This window comes from Molothrus aeneus, chromosome 15 (assembly GCF_037042795.1).
Source record: "Molothrus aeneus isolate 106 chromosome 15, BPBGC_Maene_1.0, whole genome shotgun sequence".
In the NCBI taxonomy this organism is placed as follows: Eukaryota; Metazoa; Chordata; class Aves; order Passeriformes; family Icteridae; genus Molothrus; species Molothrus aeneus.
The window spans coordinates 15,978,617-16,003,784 of record NC_089660.1 but is presented as its reverse complement, the minus strand read 5'-3'; the positions used below and the strand labels follow the sequence as shown (position 1 = coordinate 16,003,784).

Here is a 25,168-nt window from a genome sequence, read left to right as displayed (position 1 = left end):
CTTACCTGGGCTACGAACTCAAACTCCTCATTGTGCTCTGAATGCATAACTGAGCTTTTGAGAGGAGTGTATTGATCTCACACAAACTCTGCTCAAAATTCAGTTTATCAAAGACCCCAGGTAGATGTTGGTTACTGCAATGTTACCTGCATATTTAGAGAAAGGGCCACAACACTTGGTCACTCTGTGAAACAGAGTCCAACCATTTCATGCAGTTCCATACTCATGTGCTGCTTCCTAAGCTGGCATATTTCAAGTTTGTGACCCCTTTTAAGAAGCAAGGTCTCAAACTCCTTAACATGCAGAGGACAGAAGTAACACAAACTGCCAGGACAAGAGAGTGAGACAAACAGGCCATTTCCAGAATGGATCCACAGCCAGTGAGATCTGCAGAGACACCTGTGCCTCACAGGAACTGGTGAATCAGAGAAAACTCAAGCTGCAGCTGAGCTCACCCATGAACAGGAAAAGCTGACTACCTGAACTCCACCCTGAGCTGAGAACTTGTTAAGAAAAAGCTGGCTTAGATTTATTAAACTATATTAAAACTTCACCAAATCAGTTTAGAGGTGATCCCTTAGAAATGTTGATTTGTGGAAAAATTTCCCATAGGCCTACTGTGTAAGAGAGGCACAAAATGCAAACCTGTGCTCCCTCAGGTGTCCCTCCCCCAGCTGGGACCAGAGGATGGGTGTCCACCTGCTCTGAGGCTGTTCCCAACCCCTGAGACCACCCAGAATTGCCAGGCCAGGCCCTGGCTGCTCCCTGCCCACTGTGCTGCTACTGGCCAGAGCATGAGCAGTGACCCCAGCCCTTGTCCCCCTTCTCTAAACCTCACGATCACCCTGTCACCAAGCCCTGTGCAAACAGCCATGGGAGTGCCCAGCTCTGCCAAGCCCAGGGGCTGAGCCAAGGGCAAGGTCCATTCCCCTGGGACAAGCTGGAGAATGAGAGGGGTGGGCAGACCACGCTTAGCTCTGAGGGAAGGCAACAGAGAAGTCCTGATCACTCCTTTGCTCTCTATCACACCTTCCAAACATCCTCAAGCTCCCTTAACCCCCCTGCTCCTGGGACATCGAGATTCTGAAACAAAGGTGATCAGAAACAGCAGGAAGTAAAATGACATTAAATGAATCAACTAAGGACCTGACTAGTACCTCATGCCCAACACAATTTTAGCAGCACACTCCCTATTTATAGGTTTTCTTCACTTTGCAATATCCTAATCAAATCTCAACTCAGGAAAAGTGTGTTCTGTCCAAATATTTTTGAGCTTCAGTTGAGAACTTCACACATATCTCTCCCAAAGTCAACTGTATGAGTTTTCCTTGGCTATCTACCCAACCCTTCTAATGGCAGAAACAGATTTACACTGTTTTTTAAATACTTACAGTCACTTAAGGATATATAAAGTATAAAAGGATATATAAAGTAGAAATACAAATTTTCCCCCATTAAAAACATAAGGGAACAGCAAAATACTTTGTTGCTGTGGCAAGTCCCAGTCACCCATGTTTGCACATGCAGGATGCCATCATCAGGGGAATCAGCAGATCCCATTTGCCACAAGTTTCCCAGGAACTATTTCAGCAACAGCCAGCCCCAGCTCAGAGCACTGCAGAGGAAAAGCTGAGCCACTGTCAAGTGGTTCTAGAGCCTGCTGGGGGTCTGGCAGCTCTTTATTGACAGTCTCACATGAACAAGGTCCAGTTACTTCATGTGACACATCTAATTCTGCTCACTGCACTGAGGCTGGATGTGGCACAGAGCTCTAGGTGTGCCCTTGCTTGGCAGAGCAGTACAACCCGAATTCAACAACTGAGAAAAGTACAGTCATGGCAAACATCCCAGTTTTGTGGTTAAAGGCAGTGAGAGAGAAGTGTTCTGGTTTGCAGAAGTACTGCACATCTATCAAGCAACTGAGAGGAAAGGGAATGCTGAAAATCTGCTTTCCTTACCATCACATCTTCCAAATGCTCCCTTCTCCTTTAATCTGAAAGTCAAACTACTTGACTTGTCCCAGACGAGCATTTAAGTCCTGAAGCTTTAGCCCAAACACCCAACACCCACTGTGTGGGCAAGGATAACTGCACATACCCAGGTTCCAGGGCACCCCAGAGCCCCCATGGCAAACACAAAGGGGTGGCACAGAAGAGGGTCCCTTCACCCTAATGGGTGCAGTTGGTTGTCTGCAACATAGTTTGAACACTGAGAAGATAAAAATCCTGCAGGCAGAGCACAGCAAGGGCAGGGAGCTCAATGTCCAATGCTCATAACCCACTTCAAATAAATCCAGATGTGCTAGTACTGCTATACTGAACCTCTGAACAAAACACCCCACACAGTAGCACACGAATAAGCTCCACAAAGTAAGCTTATTAAAATCCCAGAGCCATATCAAGAACCAAAAGGCAGAGAGAGTTTCCCCTCACTGAGTCAAGCTGGAGTCTCACATACAGTATGGAGCACCTGCATGCAGTCACTGCTGCAGCTGGAACCTCCAGGAGTCCTCAGGTTTGGTGTCACCCCACACTGCTCCATTCCAACCCAAAACCCATAATTGATGCTACCCTACAAGCAGGTGGGAGCATTCCTGTCTCACACAGAGGACAAGTAATGCAACATCTGCAATCTTCCCAACTCCTCACAGCCTAGAAGAGCTGAAGAAAAAAAAAATCATCAGCATTTTAAAGAGCACTTGGTAAAAACAGGCCATGCTCATTGCATGAGCATTCTCCAGCTGTCATCTGTAGACTATTTCTCCATCAGTATGATGATCAAAGTGCAATGGCTGAAGACATGATTTTGTCCAGAACATGATCTTAATGACTTACCTACAGGACTAGTTGAAACCCGCTGGGAAGGTGGCCTGAAACCAGGAGCCTTGGAGTTGTCGGGATGAACGTTTTCCACATGTCCTAGCACAGAGTTATTCAGAAAGGTAGACTGAACAGTGAAAGATGGGTCAGCTGCTGCTCGGGTAGAGAGTGGACAGTCTCCCCATGCTTGGTTAGCTGGCACCTGGTTGCTATCAAAAAGACTACTAAAGTGATTGAAGAGCGTTGCTGGCCCAAAGGCAGGAGGCAATGATTTGTTTGCTGGGTTAATGTGCATCTGAGAACCGTTCATAACGTTCATGGCTGACGAAAGCTGCACTGCAGCAGGTGGACCTTGAGAAGGTGTTAAAGGAACTTGATTCGTAACAAAAATAGACTGAGGATCTTGATGGAGGTTTGCATTTGGTACCACTGAATAGAAAGAACCTCTGGACTGCATCCTGTGAGTAACTCGAGGTGCTGGTACAGCTACTTGAGGTAAGTTACTGTTGTCCTGATTATCTGCAACAACTGACCTGGGCGACGCTAAGCTTAAAGGAGCAGTTTCTGAGCTGGATGAAAAAGGCATCGACATGGAAGGGCTGATCTCGGCCATGCTGGTTGGCAGAGGCTCATCCTGCGCGCTGCTGGGCGGCGCGGGGCTGCCGGCCGGGCGCGTTTCGGTGCCCGCGGAGCCGCTGCTGGCTGACACGCTGCAACTGCTGGAGACTGAAACCGGCGGGCACGCGCTGGTCGGAGGCTGCTCGGGGGTGGGCACCTTCTCCTTGGGTGCAGAGACAGCCGAGAAGGAGTCTGCCTTCAGGGCAGAATGCTGCGCTTGCGGAGCAGTAGATGGCAGAAACGCTGTGGGCACTTGCCCGTTGTTTGGGGGGGCAGAGGAAGCTGAGGGCAGAGTGCTACAGGTGCTCGTCACAGTTGAGATGGCCGTTGCTGCAGCGCTCGTCTTGGGGACGCAGGCAAAGAGCTGCTTCCTGACCGAGGAGGGAGTCCTGTTACTGGTCACACACAGAGGCTGCGTGGAAGCAGCTGCAGACGAGGCGGTAACGGGACAAGTGGACGTGGCTAACCCAGGAGACTCCGTCTGCAGAACGTTGCCATTCTGACTACCCACACGACTCGAGCTATTATGCTTTGGAGAGCTGTTCGTGCTGCCAGGGTTAACTGGTCTCACTGGGAATGGTCCCCAAGTGTTCGGTGAAGGTGAAAAGGTTCCTCCAAATTGGGCCATAGGTAAGCGAGGGTGCCGGATCTGTTGCATAGTTTGGGCAGCCAGCAAGGCAAAATGAGGGTGAGAATAAGCAAGAGGAAGAGACACCGGAAAAGACGAGCGCACGTTGGCTGGGACATTCTTGTTTAATTTGTTAGGAGGCTGGAAAGTCGACAGTGTTGATGACTGCGACGTGACCAGCGGTGGTGCTCCCAGAGGAAAGGAGTTCTTGTTGGAAGCAGTCGCAGTGCTGACTCCAGATGAAAAGTTTGCATGGATTGATTTGCTACTCGAAGCAGGGGTTCTTATATGAGTTTTAGGAATCAAGTCTTCCAGTTCCTTGGCAGGATCTTGAATAAGGGCATTGATGAGTTGCACTGCGTATCGCGTGGACTCTGTACCACCCCTAGGTTAAACACAAACAGATTTATCTTCTGCAAAAGGAAACCCCACTTTGTGCAACATTCTGTAGCTTCACCCTTATTCTGATCTGTAACTCTATTGTAAGTTTAATGCAGTAAGTTATTTCTTCTGTGTAGCTTAAGGATTATCTTTGAAGTCGACTGTCAGCATATCTTGGCAGCAGGAATGTATGTGCTATTGTAGAACAAAGAAGCTAAATACATCCTGCCTTAGAAAGCAAACAAGCTTTGCAGTAAATGAAACAGTGGAGTAACTCAAGACTTTCATTTTGAGATACTGTACCTTATAGTGATCATTCTCTCTCCATTCTTATCTTTTTGCTTATCCACATCAATGTGGGCACCAGTGACATCTTGAATTGCTGTGATGTTGCACCCACCTCTTCCCATTATTCTAGATACGACAGAAGCTGGGACTGATAATTTCTTTGACCTATATCACAAAGATCAGAAATCTGTGAAATGCATTCAAACTTCAAAGACAGACAAAACCCCTCTGACAGTGGCTGAAGTGATATTCTTAAGGGCAGTAAGTGGTTTACTGCTGATCCTTTCTTCACCCCTTGGAGCCTCTCTCAAAGTCCCCCACTCAAATTACTCAGCATCCTCAGTACCTGACAAGGATTCTCCAGTAGCATTTATTCCACCACTGTTGTAACACAGATATATGAGCCTCACACTACTTCAGAATCCTTTCTGGATTTTATCTTAGCTTGGGTACCTCTCCAAAGTGAGACAAATCCTCAGCTTATCAACCTGAATTTAGACAAGCAGCACTGTTTCAAATATAAAAGCCCATGGCTTGGCTACTTGGACTGTTTATAGCAAGGAGAAGATGACTTTCCAGTGATCAGATTTGTGGTACCACCTGCATCCACAACCTTTTGGTATCCACCTCTTTCAGACCTCAAGATCTGGAGGTGCAGTGTCACCAATAAACAATGGTGGGTGAAAGCAGGTGAAGGGGTGCAGTGCTGTGATTTAGGGAGCTGCTGGCAGCCCCTGTGATGGCAGCATGACTTGCAGAACCAGGCTCACTGTCAGGCCACAATGCTGCCACCAAGGTCAGTCAGTCCAGGGTTTTCCTGATTCACACAGTACTGGTGGGTCAGAGCAAGCACACAGTTTTTGGAAGTGTCTGAACACAAGCTCTGCATGCACACAGACCTCAGCTGAGGTCTCTGGACCGCCACTGTCCCCAGACCTTAAGGTTTGTTGGACCTCTTGCACCCATAAGCTGCTTTCAGGCTTGCTACTGATGTGCACTGGCTCAATGCTGGACAATCAGAGGGGATTCAAAGGAGTTTCAGAAATCACAGCACTCACAGGTCCCCACCACCCTGTGGAAAGGCTGCCAGCTTCACCTAGCTATTCCAGCCTTGGAAACTTGGAAGTAACTTGATTCTCAAGAAATTGTTTGTTACTTAACAGGACTTAGAGGAAACTTGTTGAAACATCTAAACACACGGAAATGTTCTAAAGCAACACCTCATGTTGCCAAGGTGTTTTTTCTTTCCCCCATTCCTGCCAGGACAGCACACTCCAACCCTGCCCATCCCCAGAACCCCCAGTGCATGCACCAGCTCTATCCCAAGGCTGTTTCATGCTTTGGGTTTTCTTCTCCACCTCCACTTCCAAGGCTCCCTTCTCAAGACAGACATCACAGTTACTCCCTTCCCAAACCAGAGCTCCTTGCTCACCCAAGTTTCAAGATCACCTGTACTGCTCACAGGGCTCCTGACTGCACCTTGGTCTGCTTCCACCCCAGCCCACTGGGGACCTCTGACAGCCACTCAAGGAGGCATTTCTCTTTCAGAAGAGCCCACCCCAGTGTCCAGTCCCTCCCACCCATCATCCACAGCTGTTTCCCTCCCTCTCTCCCTCCCAAGGCTGATGGTTTTCACTTCTCTAAGTGTCCCCAAAGTACCTTTTTGCTCCGGAGCAGCAGCGCCCTCCTCTCTGCAGCTGAAATTGCTCAATTGGTGTTGGCTGCAGAGTGTTGCTGGGGGGAGGGTCTTTCAAAACTCTGCCCACTTGCCTGTCAGGGGCAGAAGGGATGTTTGAATTGGTTACTTTGATAGACATCCCTTCTAGCTGGGGGTCACTCACAGGGAGAGGGAAGAAGAATTCTTGTTGAGACCAGGAGAGGCTTTAGCAGGAGGAGCTCCTGGGCACTGCACCCACACATCCACAGTCACCAACAATGCTCTTTGGCAGGACATGCTTCCATCAGTAAGGGCACAGCAAACACCAGTGCAGAACCCTGAATGGGATGTTCCTTAGGGCATTCCTCAGGAAAGAGAGCAGGTTCTGGATGCATGTCTAGAACACTGCCAAGGCCAACTCAAGAGCAGGCAACACCCATGTGAACATTTGGGCTGAGCCAAGGAGACTCGAGAGCCCCAGGAGAGCAGGAGTCAGCCCCAGGTCAGAGAGGGTCAGGGCTGTCTGAGGGGTTCCTGCCTGCACCACTCCCCAGGTGGGGACCAGGCTGCCACCACACACCCACACGTCACTGCAGAGAGCCCCATTGGTGACCACATCAAAAGGCAGAGACCAAACCAGCTCTAAGAGATCAGACATAAATTTTCATACTAAACTGCCTTTTTAACCCTTATTAAGAACACTCTGTGGCTTCCACTAATCCAAATACACCAAGCCCTCTATACAATTACATTCTTTGCAAATAGCCTAAAATTCTCCAAAATGAGCACATCTTGTCATTGCCACTGCAGAACACAAAAGCAGGAGGGTTTCCTAAGAGCACCCAAAGCATCTAACATTGGTATGTTTGTGCTGTATTCCTTTTTGATAAAAAGAACAAAAAAAACCCTCAAAGCCAGATGATCATTCTAGTTCCAAGCAGCAGACAAGATAAAGATTAGAGATACTGGGGTGTTAATGGCCATACAGTAAAACGCAGTACATTTTCAAAAGAAAAGATTGCTTTACAATAAAACTTTAAATCTCACTGTAGCTCTAAGCACTCACTGTCAGGTAACAAAATTTTCCACTGAATTAGTGATCAAGGTCACTGCCCAAAGTACAATGAATTTTGGCCTTGAAGGGATCATTTGCCTCTACTCACATCCATTCTGCCTTCAGTTCATGGGCAATCATCTGCTGTAGGGCTTTTCACTGACCTCTGCTCCCTTCCCCTTTTATCTTGCCCCCACATCCTTTACTCCACTAAAGTCATAGTTTGTCTTTATTTTCTGATGCCAAATACAATGTTTATGTCATGTTCACATTAAGTTAGTGAGGAGCTACTGCAAATTAGGGCTGCAGTTGGTTTTCCCAGCACTGCAAGAGCAAGCAGGATAGATTTTCCTGTAAGTTAATTCTTCAGTTATATAACCTTGCTGGACATTCTGTATTTGAGAATAATTTACAAGCTAAAAAGCTCACAGACAGTTTTAAAGCATAATATTAAAGTCTTTACCTTCTAACCACTTCTTTCCAGCCTTCTTCTCTTTTCTGGCCTCTTTTTGGACTGGTCAGATTCAGCTTTACATTTGGAGAGCTCAGAGGCAGGGAAACAGACTTATAAGTACTTGACAAAGAACTTGAATGACCTTCACCATCAAGTCTGGGAACAGAAATGTGCTGATTACAAATTACAGAATAAAATGACAGCATACAGTTTACATTCCTGCAGCTTAAAACTAGTAACATGAACTGCTTCCAGAGGAACCACCTCTAACAAGAACTCAGAAGGATGCTTTTAGCTTGTCCTGCTGCAGTGAACTGCACAGGACCCCAAGGCTCTTGCAGCAAACCTTGGATAAAAGGTCCAAGGCAGAAACAATCTATGTTCAAAGAACAGAACAGAGACTAATTCCAATTTTTAACACTCCTAATGGGAGCCCAAAACACACACCCTCTAACCACAAGGGTTGGTGAATCACTTATTCTGCATCTAACCTGAATCTGGGGAAAAATAGGAAAAACAAAAATATTCTCTCTTCCCACTCCCAGACAAGTGTCCCAATCAGTCTGACAACAGCCCTGTCTCACTGCCCTTCTTGATGCCACAATGTCTGTGTTCTTATTGAAGCTGGCCTCTCTGTCAGCCCAGTGTCCTGCAGATCAACCTCCCTGCTCTCTCCCCTCCCTTAGTGCAGAAAATGGAAAGAGAAAACAAAACTATGGGGGATCAGACTTGTATTACTTAGATGTAAAAACAAAGACTGCAGAACCACATGGGATCTAAGCTTTCTGATTCAGACCAATGACCTCTTCAGAAAGTGGTGCTGTAAAAGTTATCAGCACATCCCCAGGCAGCTGAAGGACCCTTGGAACCATTCATGTGGCCCCTACATTCCCTGAGTTCCTGTGACTCTCACCTCTGGCTCGACAAGGTTATATCAAACTGGCCATCAACCTGGCAGGTGAAATGCTCAGAGTCATCTTCTTCTCTCCTTCAAAGAAAGAGATTGCAAGTCAAACGAGTTAATGAGGAAACCATAAAACAATGAAAAGGTAACAAAACCACTTCTGTGTGTGGATGATTAGTAAAGCTGGTACTTCCTTATTAAATTCTCAGCATATTCACTTTAAGATCTATTCTAACAAAACTAACAATGCAACATGGATGCTTAAAAAGTGCAGAGAGAAAAGGACATTTCACTCAAGTAGTATTAAAAACTGGCCAACAATGCCAAAAAAATCTTGTTCTAACAAGATTTTAAAGAGGTTGTGTTCAACAAACTTAACACAGCTTTGCAAATAAAGCAGCCTCAGTCTCTCTAGGCTCTGGAAGGTACAGTTGTGTAGGGCTTAAGCTACAGACCATTGACACTGGCATGGGTGGAACCTTGTGAAACAGCAGGGAAGGAGCAGAGCAGTCTCACCTGGTTGGTGTTTTGGAAGCTGAGGTGCTGTTTTTATCTTCCTGAGAGGGGATGAGCAGTGAGGCATAGCGCCGCTCCGAGGAGTTCGTGTCCATGGTGAAGTTCAGCTCCTGGCTTTTCCCTCCACTGCTGCTTTCACTGTTGCAGTCTGTGCTATCCAGGTTATCTGAATCACTGTTCCCACTTGCACCACCACCTCTTGGCTCTCCATTTATTTTATTTTTATCTGCTTTTTGCTGTGCTAGAGATATATGCTGATCTGGCAAAATTATCTGCATATTCTGAGGAGTCTCTTTTGTTTTATTTTTCTTATTTTTTCTGTTCGTGCTGGGGGTAGTCACCACATTAGCTCTCTTCTTCCCAAAGGCATTTGTGAAGGTGGTTGAAGTTGCAGAAATTCCAATTGTAGTTGTAGTAGTTGCACTTGGAGGCTCTATGGGAACTTCTTGCTCCACTGAAAGAAAAGCAGTTTATATTCTATCAGAACCCACAAAATAGAGAAATCACTGAATACACCACAGCTGATGTTATGTTCCTTGCTGAGCTGTCAGCCTAGCACCAAATTCAGCTGTAAATTCTCCAAGAGTGAAAGACTTCTGTGAACAAAGGAGGGGCTGAAAAAATGAGCAAAGGAGTTTTGCCAGGCAGCAGCCATGCAGCACTGTCAAATATGAGAGCCCAGCTTTCAGATTTCCTTTACCTTCATGGTTAGAAGGTGGCACCCCTACAACTACATTGTTCCTAGAAACACTTGTTTACCTTCATCATCATTTTCCTCTTCATCATCATCTTCTTGCAGCTCCAGAGTTTCCTTAGGCTTGTTTTCTTCATCTTCTTCTTGTTTTCTTTTTTGTTCCTCTTTCTTCTTCTTTCTCTTTTCCTTTCTTTTCTCTCTTTTGGCTGCAAGAGCTTGTTTTCTGCTCTCTTCTCTTGACTATGTAGGAGAAAAGAATCCATATTTAAACATTTCACACAGACTAAATTATACTTATAATTCAGATCTTCCCTAGAAATCTGGGGGGAAGGAGAAAGGAGAAAGCACAATGAACTAGAATGACTTTGGCACATACTGAATCATTACACAGAAACTGGACAGAGCTTATGCAATAACTGGACTAGCTGGTCCCAAAACTTCTAAGGAATGATAACAAAGTAATAACCAAAACAGAAGTATTAAAAAAATACAGTTTTAATGTAAGACCAGAAAAATCTCTCATCCTCTCAGTCCTTTCTCAAACATTTAATAAGCTCAGTGATATTTTTGGTGTGATGTCCATATCTTTGATTCAAAAGCCAGTACTCAATGGCTCTAATTTGAACCTTTTTTTTTTTATTTTAAAATATATGGAATCAGTCATCTGCTGCACTGTTTGTGCGCAGCAACTGATGTGTGCTCAACAAGTCCACAACCTGGAAAATTTAATAAACCAATGTGCAACTTTTTAAAAACTGTAAGAACCTCCATTAAGAGAGCCCACTCTAGAATGTGTTACTTTAGAATATTTTACAGTATTCTCAGCAAAGAGAGAAGGGATTTTCTCCACTATCTGCTCAACTCCCCTGAGCAGAAGTCCATAAAATGCTTATGGACATTATTTATACCCATAGAAATACACCATGAGATTGGAGACCTCCCTTACTCACACATCCTCTGTGCTGAGGTGATCCCAGAGAGCTACTGCCTAAGGAACTATTGCTAAGTCCAAGCTTTCCAAAAAAGGACAATGGAGTGGCTGAAGCAGAAATCAGTTCTGATTTGCCCCCTTCAGCATGTGCCTCACTTGTATGATACATTAGGGGAAGGAGCACAGACATAGCCAGAGCGTGAAGACTGACTGCCCCAAGAAGCATTAAAGGAAATGCAGCCTAGAGATTCACACACAGTTCAAGCACTGCTACATGACAGCAATCATCTACTCACTTTTTCCAGGTCTAGCTCCTTCAGCAGTATAGTTGCATTTTTATTGGCTTCTGCAGCCTGCTGGTCTTTAGCTTTCACAATTGTCTCCACACACTGGTGACACTTTTTCAACAGGTCCTGAAATGCAAACTTGTCTTACTACCACTGTAAAAAACAACTGAGGAGTGAGGCTTGCTCTACAATGAAATTAGGTCCCCTCTACAGCAATGCTGTGATGATTCTGACAAGGAGAGAGAATGATGTGTCTGACTCCATAGATATTAGAAAGCTAATTAATTGCTTTATTATACTACATTATTCTATACACCTAAAACTGAATCTGCCAAGCACTCAACCCTATACAAAAATGCACACACTCTCTTGGCCCTGACAGGCCAAGGAAACAAAACACCATGACTTTAGGTAAACAATCTCCATGTTGCATTCTACTTTTGCACAAACACAAGCACAGCAAATAATAAGAATTGTGTATTCTTTCTCTGAAGTTCAGAGAATATGAATCCCAGAAATATTCTTGGGAAGAATTGTGCCTTGTTTTTCTCTGTGAAGAGAAATGTAGCTACACCCCTGTATTCATAAACATACAAACTATTCACAGAACAGGATCTAACGCTGATTTACTTTTTAAGTGCTATATTAAAAGCAGACATGCACAAATCTCCAAATCAGATGTATGTGAGCAAACATGTACATTCAGTGTTTGAATACTTAAGAATTCCCCATGGATATTTTTGCTGGAAATTCAGGCCAGGGTCCTGTCCCCAAGTCCCTCTCACCTTGTCCGTGATGGTGGCGATGTAGCGCATGCACTCAATGTCTGAAGGAAACTGGTTCACTTCTTTCACCAGGAACTGAACTACTTTCACATGCCCCTGGAACACCAAAGAAAATTCTAATCTTTTGTATACAATTGTCAACATTCATCATTGAAATATAAGTTTGATATCTCTCAGTTCAATGCAAAACACTGAAAATACACAAGAACATTTCTGGTAAGCTGCTGTTTGGGAAGAAGGGCAGCTCCTGCTTGCTCAGTGCTGACAGCACAGCCACTGCTCTGCTTCAAGGTGGCAAAGACAAGCTCTTCCACAAGTTACTTTTTATCTTGAAATACAAGAACCAGAGGCAGACCTTCATGGTTTTAGGAACAACCAAGACACAAGACAACCCTCTTTGGACACCATCTGTCACCCAATCCACTCTCTTGCCACTCACCCCATGGACCTGACTTAAACTGTTCAATTACAGTCCAAGTCAGATCAGAAAACTGAGCCACCTGAATGTTATCCGGGTAAGCACATTCCTCTGCTCCCAGGGTACACTGTGCAACCACACAAAGCACCCAACTGTTGCTTCTGAAGTTATGTGAAAGCAAGGCAGTGACAAAGCAGGGGCAAGCTCAGCATTTTTGTTTGTAAAAAAAAGCTGCACAGTTATTTGCTCCCTTGTTAAAGGCAAAGCAGCTACAGTTAATAAATTCCTCTGCTTATGCTCCTTGCATCCAACACCACAACTGATGGAACCATCCCAAAGCAATGCTCTTCCTGCCAAGAAGAAAAGGCAGTGAGTGACAGAAGAGCTGACCACAGTGTCCCATCACAACATATTAGGAAGAGAATGAGGGAAGCACAAAGAAATCAGGACAGCTTATTGCAGATTGGTATTGTGTTCACCTCCAAAGCAGGACTGAAACGAGCAGTACAGACTGCAGAAATACAGAAATCTCAAACAGTCAAAGTTTTTGCACAGTGTACAACTGGAAATGATAAAGCTAACATCTTTTATGGAACAAAGCTTTTCAGCTCTCAAAAACTGGATCTTTGTGAAGTACAGTAACTGACTTTGAAGCAGGTATTTCATGAAAGTGGCAATTTTGCCATGTTGTATTTGATTCTTCCAAACCCAAGCATTCAGACTCAAGACCAAACAAGAGGCACTGTTTTGAAAACGTACAAGAAGTTGGTCCCTACCTTGCGGAATGCTGACATGAGAGGGGTGATTTTCCTGTTATCTGCAGCATCCACGTCTGCCCCTGCCTGCACAAGCAGCTGCACCACGTCGTAGTGCCCCCCATTGGCTGCCAGCCACAGCGGCGTGTTTCCTTTCTTGTTGCGAACATCGATGTGTGCCCCTCTAAAAGCAAAACACAGAGACATGGCATGAGTAAAGGTGCAAGTCAGAGAGCAAGATCCCAAAACAGAGTACAGACTATCACAAATATCACAGTACAACTGGATATAGAACTTTAATAACTAAAATACAATGGCAAGATATGAGAAATTCTGTCCCTGAAATTTGCTGTTTCATCTGCAGGGTAGTGACAAGGGAAATATTGAAACCTCCCTGACAGAAATGAACACTCATTTCATGTCACCTAATGCAACCAGCCACCTTTAAATGATCAGTGTGGTGACTACCCACAGGACAAAGCAGCCCCTTGAGATTTTAGCAGCACTGGGTTATGCTTGAAAAGCTCAAGGGCTACTTCCAGGCTTTGCCCCCCCAAGTGACAGTGAGGAAATGCTCACGTGGGAGTTGCTGGATCCATACACAAACAAGCTGTCCAAGCCAGACACTGTCTGCCTGCCTCTGGTCCCAGTTGCCTGCTTGGCTTAATTAACACTGCAATGGCAAGATATTCCAGGATAACACTGCAGAGTAGGGAACAGATTTAACACCCTATTTTCAAAACTTTCCATTCCCTTTGCTCTCAGGTGCACGAGGTAATGTGAACAAGAGCACCCTTGCCACAGAGGAATACAGAACAAATGTGCCACTAATCATTAGTTATAACTGCTTTGGGTTGGAAGGGAACTGAAAGCTCATCCTGGGGTGGGAAGCTCATCCCATGGGCAGGGAAGCCACCCATGAGATCAGGTTGCTCAGAGCCCCACCCAGTCTGGCCCTTAACACTTAATGAGCAGAAATGATTTACCTGTTAATGAGGAGCTCGCAGAACTTGTAGTGACCCTTATCTGCTGCAATCGTTAGAGCCGTATCTCTTGAGGAAGGCACAGGTGGGGCATTCACATCTGCTCCTTTATCAAGGAGAACCCTTCCAACCTCTGCATAGCCTCCTGAAGCTGCTTCCATCAGAGGTGTGAGACCAGTCTGTGCAAAGAGAATGAGTTACTCTGTGAAATCTGCACAACGTACTTCAGATAAGACATAAATGATTCCTACAAAGGGAAATCAGGTTTTTATTTAGCTGCTTATATTTAGTTTAGGAGCCTAACTTCAAGCAGTCTCTTCCTCAAAAAAGACCCCAAAAACCCAACCAAAAAAAAACCCAACAACAAAACAAAACACCCACACACAAACCAACCAAACAAAACCAACCCAAAACCCAAACACTCTTGGGCTTTGATTTATACAAACCCAAGCAAACTGTTGACTAAGCACCACCAGATACCTGTCTCAACAGCAAATGCAAAGTTTATAACAAGATCTCTACAACAGAGGTTAGAACAGATTCAAATGAAGACACAAGTGTTTCTACAAAAATACTCAGAAACTGGCTTTATAGCTTTTCTCTAGCCTCCCTTGGCACTGAGACTGATCTGGGCCCAACTTAGTTGCCAGGTCAGACTGTTAAAAAAACTTACACCAGCTGCTAACATGCCCAACTGACCATTTGAGAGCTGGCTTTTATCCATATCCCCTTTTCTCCAGCCACAGTCATTCCAGAAGCAGGCGGGGTAGACAGACACAGCAATTATTTCAGCAGCCTTAGGAGTTACCAAAAATTCCTTTGTGCTGGGGAAATCAGTCTGGCTGTCTACACAAGCTTTAAGCTTGCTTTATGGCAGGAGACACAAAGCTGTCCCAGAGCACCAAAGGATGGGACCTGTGGAGCATTTCAGAGGCACAGAAGGTCACAGTACTGAAGCCACGGGTTCTACAGCAACGTAAAAGCTTTACAAAGTTTGACTGCACTACTTTGGTTGTAGACAAGAAGTCTGTTCTATATGAGAATCACAAGCAACACTATTCTCTTCCTGCCTAGACTTCACTTGCATGTAAAAATATCTGTATCTGTTCTGTTACTGAGTATCACGTCAAGTTTAAACCTGAAAAAAGTCTAGACAAGAGTCAACCTAAGTTTCATTATAAACTCAGAAGGACCAGTCAGTTTTCCCTAATGCAAAAAAAAAAAAAAATACATCATTGATGCTTTTTTTATTTTTTAAAAGAAACCACACTCATTTCAGAACATTAAGCGCTCTGATGTAATAACTCCTCTGAGCCCAGAGAAGCTCAAAGTTACAGGAAAATTTGAAGAAACTTGATGACTCAGAGGCAATAAACCATAAGGAAAGGCAAGTCCCCCACTTACCTTTGCCCTGTGCTCGACATTGGCCTTCCTGTCCAGCAGCAGGCTGACCACCTCTGCCCGGCCCTGGAAGCAGGCCAGGGTGAGGGCTGTGTTGCGGTTGGTCTCGATTTGGGCGTTAATGTCAGAGCCCATATCAAGCAGCAGCTTCACGGCAGGGACGTGGCCATTCATAGCAGCCAACATCAGAGGAGAAATCCCCAGCTTACTGCCAGTCCTGGGGGAAAGAAACAAATTGCAGTGCCCACGGCAGAAGAAAAGCTCTGGGAAATATAAGTGTATCCAAGAGGGACAAAATATTTTGTTGTAAGTCAGAAAGGAACATGTTATCTACACAAAATAAGGCACTGACCTAAAATAGCAGCATTTTTAATTGATTAGGAGAAGCCAGCAGAGTGACTATATGCAATAGACAATTGCAATTTATAAACCAGGAAAATACATTTCAGCTGTTAGACAATCTGATGGCTGAAGCAAACATAAGCCTTAAGCTACATCTGATTTTTTCAAAGAAAAAAAAGGTTCTAGCACAGCTGCAGCTTTAGCTTTCTCTAGTTAAGAGTTCTCTTGCTCTATCTAGTGTTAGAATATGTGTAAGTTTTCTTAAAACTAATACAGAGCAGGCTTAAGAGACACTGCTGTGTAAATTTGTTTCTCTGCTTCAAAAAGACATCTCCAAACACACTGAGCTGCCCTGAGCACTTGGCTGCTTTCTCAATGAAGTTCTATTTGGAAATAGTTTGACTTTCAGACCTCAGAATGGTGCAAAAGGGAAAGAATAGGTTTGCAAACTATAATCTCTTAAAATTTAGGTATAAGTCAGATGAAATTTGTGATAGTTAAAGGACTTTAAAGCACTAGGATAACATGAACATAGAAGATGTCATCAGTCTAAAAAACACTCTTGTAAGAAGGTCTGAAAACACCTGAGATTCCAACCTGTGCCTCAGGATGGAGCCAACAGGGAGTGCCTGTGCCACACTGAAGCTCAGCTGCTCACATGGTACATTACCTGGAATTAATTTCTGCCCCAGCATTGAGAAGAATCTTGATGATATTAACATAGCCACCAGATGCAGCAAGGCTCAACGGCGTGTAATCAGACACATTCCTGTGTTCTTTATTTGCTCCCCGGGCCAACAGCAAATCAACAACCTGAAAAGACAGGACAAGCATTAACAGACATTGTGGCCTTTGCTATTATCCAGGGAGTGAGAGGATGTTATCACAGACTTTCCAGCGTGCTACCAGTTTCCTCTGTCAACAGACAAGATTTCATAGGAAAATCTCCACCCTCTTGTGCTTGACTTTTCCCTATCTCTGTCCAGCCCCCCACAGCCCATGACCACAGCAGCTGAGCACTTGTCAGCCAGAAAGGTTGTTTTACCTAAATAAAACTGCAAGGCTTTAAAGTGAAGCTCTTCCTGGGAATCTTAAGTTAGCAAACAGCAGATCTACCCTACTCCCATAATGTCTCAGAGTGTTTGAGCATCTCCTTCAGAAAAACTCATCTCACAACTTGAAATTCAAATGACACTTGAGCCAAGTTTGGCCATCTGTATTATATGAACTTTCGAAAAAGAAAAACCATGGTAAAAATCAGAGTGACTGATGTTAATGGAATGAGGGATGAGGAAGGACTCCTCTATCAGAAGTTGAGAAATAAAATGGCAGAAAATTCAACCATTTTGGTGATGTACTCCAGTGGGCCTCAATTTACTATTAACATTAGCTAGGTGATTTCCAAACAAGCCAGAAAAAAAGGCTCCTTGCTAAGCCAGAAACATAAGAGGTAGATTCTGGCATAAAGAAAAAAAATAAAGAGGAAGAACAGAAGACTTCAGTTGTTTAATACATAATGATACTACTACAGGCCATGCTGATCTTGCCTTTTTTATGAGAAGCACTTTTACTGTTAATGACCTGCAATTCAAAAGTAAAATGGAAACTTTCCAGTTTTGGCCAACTATTTTAATCCTTATGTTAATCTACTACAGAGCTCTTGGCCATCTCCATGCCATCTTCTAAAGTACTATGCACATGACTGAAATAGGAAGGGTTTCACAAATCTTATCTGGACAATAACACACACACAAATCTGACAGAACCCTGAAACATCCTTAAAAGATGGGTACAATGTGTCCTGCATTGCATTGGCACTTATCAGCCCTGTGCAGCATTATCACTAAAGCCATGTACTGCCCACACAAAATCCCAGTTTCTGTCCTTGTGTAACTGCACTGGCTGTTTCAGGTTTGACAACAGGGAAGATGGATAAGGGAAGTGCTCAGTGAATAAAGTTATTCAAGAAATATCTGCCTCCCTCACAGAAGTACCTACCATGTGAGGATACACTGACTGAAAGACCACAAATCATCACAAGTGACTGTGACCATTAACTAACAAAACTGGGATAGGCAAAGAAGAGAAGAAAAAAGTCTTAAATTTTTTCTTCCTTTCTTGGAAGAGGAAAAAGTCTCAAATTTGCTACACTGAAACAGGTGAAAAACCTTTCAGAAAAAGAGCAAGAAGTATCAACAACAGAAGAAACCTAACACTGTACAAAAAGTCCCTATCTGCAAGTAACAACCCTTGGAGGACGTGTCTGTACCTCCTGGCGTCCACCGGAGCATGCCAAGGAGAGCGGAGTATCCTTCGTGCGCTCCGACTGCGCCTCTATATCCCCACCTTTGTCCAGAAGAATTTCCACAACACCAACATGTCCAGCAGTTGCAGCCAAAATCAAGGGTGTAAAACCTAGTAACATGAGATTGTATTAAAAAGCAACCTTGAGTATCTCACAGGTATTATTAAGGAGCAGAAATGCACAAATGGGTTGATTCACAATGACTTCTATTGATCATATCTCTTCCTCAGACTGGGGGTTTTGTGCTGGGTGCCACAGTCTCAGAGCCTTTCCCAACCCTCTTCTGACCAGCATTGAGGCTTTGATTCCAGCCAAAGGCTGTTCAAAAGAAATTTAAACACTGCTTGCAGTGATCAGTTTGGATTAAGTTCTGACCAACTCCTCTCCTTGGAGAAGTCACAGCTTTCTGCATAATTACTGTTAAATTAAACTCCAACCAGTGACCACATCTGCCCTGCATGTGTTGCTGACTGCCAGTGGTCAATGTGAGCTCCAACACAGGTGGTGTGGTGGTTTTGTTCTCTCAGCTCTAAGAGATGTGAGATTTTGCTGAACTCTGTTCCTGAAATCAATGATACCCAACCTGACAACTGCCACCACTCAGCTCTGACAGCCAAGATGGGCTGATTGCCCCATCAGCTCCTCTATCCACCTTGCTGAGGTCATTTGCAGAGGGTGAGTGGTAAAGACAGAAGTGCCTCATATTTCACAAATCTGCTTAAGATCCCACTCAGGTGCAGACAAGCTCATTGCCTTTGTATGACCAATGTTACTACATAAAGTGCGAGAATTCAGCTCATGTTTTGAAACTCGTTGTTTCATGCTTTAGTTGATGGTCACATTGTGTTTTGGCTTTCACTCACCCTTCTTGTCTCTGTGTTCAATATTGGCACCACGGGCGATCAGCACAGACACGAGCTCCTCGTGCCCTCCCGCACACGCCAGGGTCAGCGCAGTGTCGTGATTGCTTTCAGTCTTCACGCACAGGAAAGAAACAGAAGCAGATATTCAGAAATAAAAAATAAAGACACTTGAATATTTCTCCAACAGCACTAGATTTTTTTTTTTCCAAGCCAGTGCACTCCAAGCTTAGCTGGGTTACTCACATGTGCATCGATGTCCACCGATGGGTACATGGGCAGCACGGACTGCGGGGGCACATTGCTGCCTGCCTGCGGGCACGGCTCGGGCGTCGGGGACTCGGTAGTGTGCGAGGAGCTGGTGGAGCCACTGGGCACTCTGCTATTCACAGCTGAAAATGAACACCAGGTCATTAATCCACTCTTTGGAATGTCTCATTTTATATGAAAAATATTAAGTTCGATAAAACTGCAGTGGTCTAATATCAGAATAGTAACAAGGCAAGCAAATTGAATGTTCCTAAAAACAAAAAGCAGCTTTGTGGCAGTTAAACAGTGTAAGCATGATCTCCAAACTGTGATAAGTTAGAAAATAATTTTATGAATTAGTCTGTATGCATTACAAGTGTGAATTATGAAGGTGATTAGTTACCCTTTTCTAATTGTAACCTTCACTGTTAAAAAGAGTTCAATCATATGCTTAGTTTAAGCAGGCAAATTATTTATCACTTACACACAAACCTAATGTTCAAAAATGTAGTCTTCTTCTGCAATCCCAAATTTTTTCACATAAAGGTTAGTGCACACTTAGCCTCCAGAGAAAGTTTGCAGAGCAAGATGACTGACAGCAACTCACACTATTAATTGTGTCTCAGAGTTAAACCAACCCAGGAAAGTGGAAGGGAAGCAGACAGGAGGGGGCAGTCAACAAAAATAAGAAAGCTGAAAACTGTCTGTGCTCCCTAAAATTTATTCTGATTGATGCACAGCCTGTAAAAGATGTCATCCTGAAGATCCAGCATTGCTCAGGGACACAAGGAATGCAACTTTATCTTCTTTTTTTTTAAACAACGATTTAAAAAAATAATAATTGAGAATCAGATTTTTTTCACCTAGTTTTAAATCAACAAGCAGAGGATATCCACTGCAGGGCCAGAACTCCTGCCTGCTCTGTAACCTGATGAGAGTCCAAGTGGAGGCTGGATCCCTGTAATCAGCTGGGATTCCCTGCCAGGAAGGTGTAACACACCTACACAGACTCGGTGTGTGCTTTAGCTTCAGTAATCCCTGCTGATAGAGCAGCTGGATTTCACAAGTATTGTCACTGCTGGATTGCCAAATATCTCTATCGTGTAGCCTCATCAGCTGGAACACCTGGTGAGCTTTAGTTATTCCAAAACACACAGTACTTAGCAGCATTCCTGGAAGAAGCAACTAAAGGAAAACACTAACAGCTACAGGTAGGAAACAAGCAGCAGCAGCATTTTGCTTTTGTCCAAGTGCTAAGGGAAGATGAAGGATGAACTCAAACCTGTGTATGACCTTGAGAAAAAATTTTGCCAACCAGCTCAACCTTCCTCATTTCATTGACAGATTACACACCAGCAATTACTCACAGAAAAATGGTGCAGATGGAAAAGTCATAGCAAAAGCCCCAACATGACCATTAAACCACCAGGCTGCCAGTGCCTGACAAAGGAAACACAGACTGAAGCACAGCAAGGTGGGTCACTTCCACTGGGCCCTGGAAACATGGCAGAGGGCTCACTGAAATTTGGGGAAGTTCCATTTTCAGTTGTATTTTCTAAGCAAACACTTCTCCTTGCATAGGCAAACCCAGCATTAACATGTGATCACCATGTTTAGGCAGTGAAGTACCAGATCTGAATTCCTGTTACAACCTCCATGAGCAAACCAGATTTGTAGTAAAAGTTTCAAATACAAAAGCTCACTATGGATTATCACTCACAGCAGCAAATGAGCATTAATTAATGCAATATGATTGTTTTCTTGCTCAATGCACTGAAATAACTGGATTTCTACAGATTACTCCTACCAAAATACCATATCAGCCTGTTAAGGATTTATGTTAAATCAAGCTGGTCCTTCCTCATGGAAGACACTGGCTCAATTTTTTCAGCTCTTGCAACTACAGATACACATAAAACCACATGCATGTGCTGTGCATGCAGAGCAGGGTGTGCAGAGGGACTCCACTGGAGCCAATTTAAGGGTTTTAAAGTAATATATTCAGTGTTGCTGTCACAGGTTCCACAAATTCTCTGTATTTCACAACCATGACTGAAAATATCAAAGTATTTCTTGCATACTTTAGATTTTCATCTTGTGTTTGAAGCATATGAGTGTGCACTACACACTTCATGTGCACAGGAATAACATTAAACATGAGAGAGAACACCAAAGGCAGTAGAAATGAAGATAAACCCTGCACTGATACCTTAAAATATGGTTTAAAATAAAATCTAACACATCTTCCTACAACACCCACCAATTAATCACCCCCTGTAAAACTACTGAGCTTACAAAATGGCAGATTTTTCAAAATGCTATTTTTTATTTCCTCAGTGTGGACCCAAGCTGGACCCATAGAGCAGCAGCATGATTTGTGCTCTGTGCAGCAAAAAAAGCCTGAGAACTTCTGCCTCCAGTTTCATGGGGCTGATTTATCCCAGCTCTAGTTACACAGCAAAATACAGATTTTAAACTTGAAAATGACCTTGCAGCAATGGTTCCACCATGGCATTAACAGGGAATGTCTGTGGGACCACAGCTTAGCAGTGAAAGCAGCACTGACACTGCTTGCCCTGGACTCCAGGGATATAGCAATTTTGTGACAGAGGTTTTAGACATGTCCATAGACTTCAATATTCAAAAGATTTCCTTATAGAAAAAAAAACTACCCTACACATGACAAAATCCAGGTTTCCCATGCCCTACAAAGGGTTTGCAATGTTCCAAAGGTCTGTGTTTGTATGAGCTGGAAGCTGAATGCTGGTCTTTAAAGACATGGATGACTATTTTCAAAGTTATGAAAAAATATCAAAGGAAACATGAATAAAACAAAAGAAAGCAAGAACTTGGTCTTTTATCCAAATACAACTCTGGAGCATTGACAGTACCTGGAGCAAACAGCTCTGGATGAGATTTCAGCTGTAGGCTGAAACTGTGGCTACCCAACTGCTGTCATGACATGAGCACTGGCATACAGAAATACTGGAATTAGATTTCAGTTCCTCTTTCCTCAAAGGAATTGGGATTTTCAGGACAGAGAGAATCATCCCTTTTCTAGCCTGAGCAGTCTTTCTGCCTGTCCAGGCAGCTACTGCAGAGGCTTTGGGATGTTGGTGATTGCAGCTCCTCTCATGGCCCACCATTCATTCCTCACTCCAGATTGTCCCAATAACCAGTTTTACTCCAAACACCAATCCTCAGCACAGTAACTCAGATGTCACCTCCTAAATCCTTACCTTAAAATACCATAATTCTGGATCATCAACTACAACCAGAATGTCAGAACCAAACAACAAAGATTCTCAGAACACACCTGAAATTTCAGTTTGGAAACATCAGCTCACAGGACGAGAGTGGGACAGAAAAGCACACACAGTCTCTTGACTAAAAATACCAGCTAAGCAAAACAAAGAGAAACAAAAATATTCCAACTAGACACAAACTCCAGCAACACAGAAATTTCCTCATCTTTAATAACCTAAACCAGCAAACAGCCTCAATTCAGATACTTCAACTAAGAAATTTGCAATTGAAAATGCAGAAGGTGAACTGAAATGAAACTCCAAATATGCAAGACAAGAGGCTTCAAGAAACCAGATAGATACTGAGTAAGGAAAATTATATCTGTGCTCCAAATTAATTTATTGGTTTCCCACTCTAAACTGCACCAAGTCTGTCTCTTTTGTAAACCTGGTTAAAACTTTGACTGTAATAAGTCACATCTTTAATCTACTATTAGGTGCAAGATTTTTGCAGCAGCACATCAAAATAAACTCCATTATAAACAAAACATTCTGGAGTTTATTTACTCACACCACCCAATGTGTGGGAAAGAGCTGCTTCATTCTTAGGTTTTAGCTGACTTTCCAAAAGGTACTTGGTTACTCCTGTGTAGTTTTACAGAAGAGGGGATGTGTGCCATGACTCACTGACACTTTGCTCCTTGACATCCACCACCTAAACACCTCACAGCTGACACATCCTGCCAGCACAATGTAAGATAAATACTCCATTTATGTTTGTTGTCACTGTTAAGTTGGTCGGCAAAATACAAATTTGTTGCTTCATAGAAATTGAAATTCTCCCTTACAAATGGTCCCAGCTGAGACTTGGAAAGATTTGCCTCCCACATCACAGAATCCCAGAATGGTTTGGGTTGGAAGGAACTTTAAAGCTCATCTCATTCCACCCCCTGCCATGGTCAGGGACACCTCCAAGCCCCATCCAACCTGGCCTTGGACACTGCCAGGGATCCAGGGGCAGCCACAGCTGCTCTGGGCAACCTCAGGGCCTCATCACCCTCACAGGGAAGAATTTCTTCCCAATATGCCATCTATCCCTGCCTCTGGCAGTGGGAAGCCATTCCCCCTTGTCCTGTCTCTCCAGACCCTTATTCCAAGTCCCTCTCCTGGAGCCCCTTTAGGCACTGGAAGGAGTCTGAGGTCTCCTGTGAGCCTTCCCCAGGTGAGCACCCCCAGCTCTCCCAGCCTGGTCCAGAGCAGAGGGGCTCCAGCCCTTGGAGCATCTCCATGGCCTCCTCTGGATATCAGCACTGCTAAGAGCAACAGTAAAAGGTATTTCAGGGCAGAGGGAAAAATCATTTCTGTTCTTCTGAAGCAGTCCTCACCTAAACTGAACTACTCAGAAGGAACATAAATGCTCATACCTCTTCTAAACCCAGAGTCACTCACTGACATCACTGCAGCTCCAGCAGTGGGATCAAGGGGAGCCCTCAATGACACCCTGAGTGGGGACACAAGCTCCCTAAAACCCAGGCACAAGCCCCTGAACCATTTCCAGAACCATTTTACCTGGCATCTGTAGTGGGCATGTAAAAACTGATCTTGTAACAGCTTTTATTGCTCAAAAATTCTTTATAAAATTAAGAACTATAGGGTTTGTGAGAAAAATGTATTTTACATATGGATCAAAGAGTTCAGAGTATGAGTAGATAAATTTCCCATTTGTTTTTACATGGCTATAAATCTGATATATAGTAGGATTATAATTTACATGGAGATCACTTTTACACAGTCTGGATGTACAAAGTGAGAAAGATACCTATCTTCTGACAATTTTTTTGGAAGGAAGTGAAAGAGACTAATGAATTTCAGAAGAAAATATACTTCAATAAAGCAATCAATATATTTTTGCAGAAGCCTCTGGAACTCAATAACTAAAGACTCCTCAAGCTGCATTTCTGTAAATGTCATTTCTAATGCAGAAGATGGTGCTATTTGTAGTGATTTTTGAAATAAGTAAATCTCATGTCTTAGCAAAAAATGTCTTTAACTACTTAGCAAAACCAGTAGCTGTTTTCAGAAAGCAAACCAATGTCTATTCATCTTTTTATAATTATTTTTAAGCTACAGTTTTTCTGGCTGCTTGCAATCTTTTTTCCTGCAGCACAGTTCTCACACTCAGCTGGACTGCAGCACTTTTCCCAGTGGGGACACTGAGTTTGTGGCTGCAGAATGAGCTGCTGACCACGAGAGGGTACAGACTCCATGGCCTTGTGCCAGACACGTTCAACTCTCAGCAACAACTCCAAAGATTAATCCCTTGTTGATTGTGTTTTGTGTTAGCCATTCAAATTTTCCTCATTATACACTCCAGTATTAAAATTTTGAGTAATAAAAATTGAGAATGTTTTAATGTTGGCTAGGTATTCTAAAGAGCACCACAGAGCAGGGAGGGAGGCTCACTATGCCAGAACAGGAGGAACTAAAACTGATGCTGTATAAAACAACTGGAATTACAGTGAGGAGAGGACAGGAGCTGGTACAACCACCCCACTGCTCCACCAACTCTGGGCAAAGTCACAAGTACTCTTGAC

General features: G+C 43.8%; 1 protein-coding gene across 6 annotated transcripts in view; it reads right to left on the bottom strand.

Annotated features, from left to right (window-relative positions):
- ANKHD1 (ankyrin repeat and KH domain containing 1) overlaps nt 1–25,168 on the bottom strand; it is a 99,952-nt gene that overhangs the window by 9,674 nt on the left and 65,110 nt on the right. For all 6 annotated transcript variants that reach the window (XM_066560254.1, XM_066560255.1, XM_066560258.1 and 3 more), the window contains exons 16-31: nt 19,327–19,472; nt 19,084–19,195; nt 18,185–18,330; nt 16,586–16,728; nt 15,577–15,790; nt 14,176–14,351; nt 13,211–13,373; nt 12,017–12,112; nt 11,241–11,357; nt 10,079–10,253; nt 9,320–9,773; nt 8,813–8,887; nt 7,909–8,055; nt 6,394–6,504; nt 4,750–4,899; nt 2,835–4,450 (exon numbers count right to left, since the gene is read on the bottom strand). In XM_066560254.1, the coding sequence (XP_066416351.1) occupies nt 2,835–4,450; nt 4,750–4,899; nt 6,394–6,504; nt 7,909–8,055; nt 8,813–8,887; nt 9,320–9,773; nt 10,079–10,253; nt 11,241–11,357; nt 12,017–12,112; nt 13,211–13,373; nt 14,176–14,351; nt 15,577–15,790; nt 16,586–16,728; nt 18,185–18,330; nt 19,084–19,195; nt 19,327–19,472 (4,041 nt within the window). The remainder of the gene's footprint in view (nt 1–2,834; nt 4,451–4,749; nt 4,900–6,393; nt 6,505–7,908; nt 8,056–8,812; nt 8,888–9,319; nt 9,774–10,078; nt 10,254–11,240; nt 11,358–12,016; nt 12,113–13,210; nt 13,374–14,175; nt 14,352–15,576; nt 15,791–16,585; nt 16,729–18,184; nt 18,331–19,083; nt 19,196–19,326; nt 19,473–25,168) is intronic.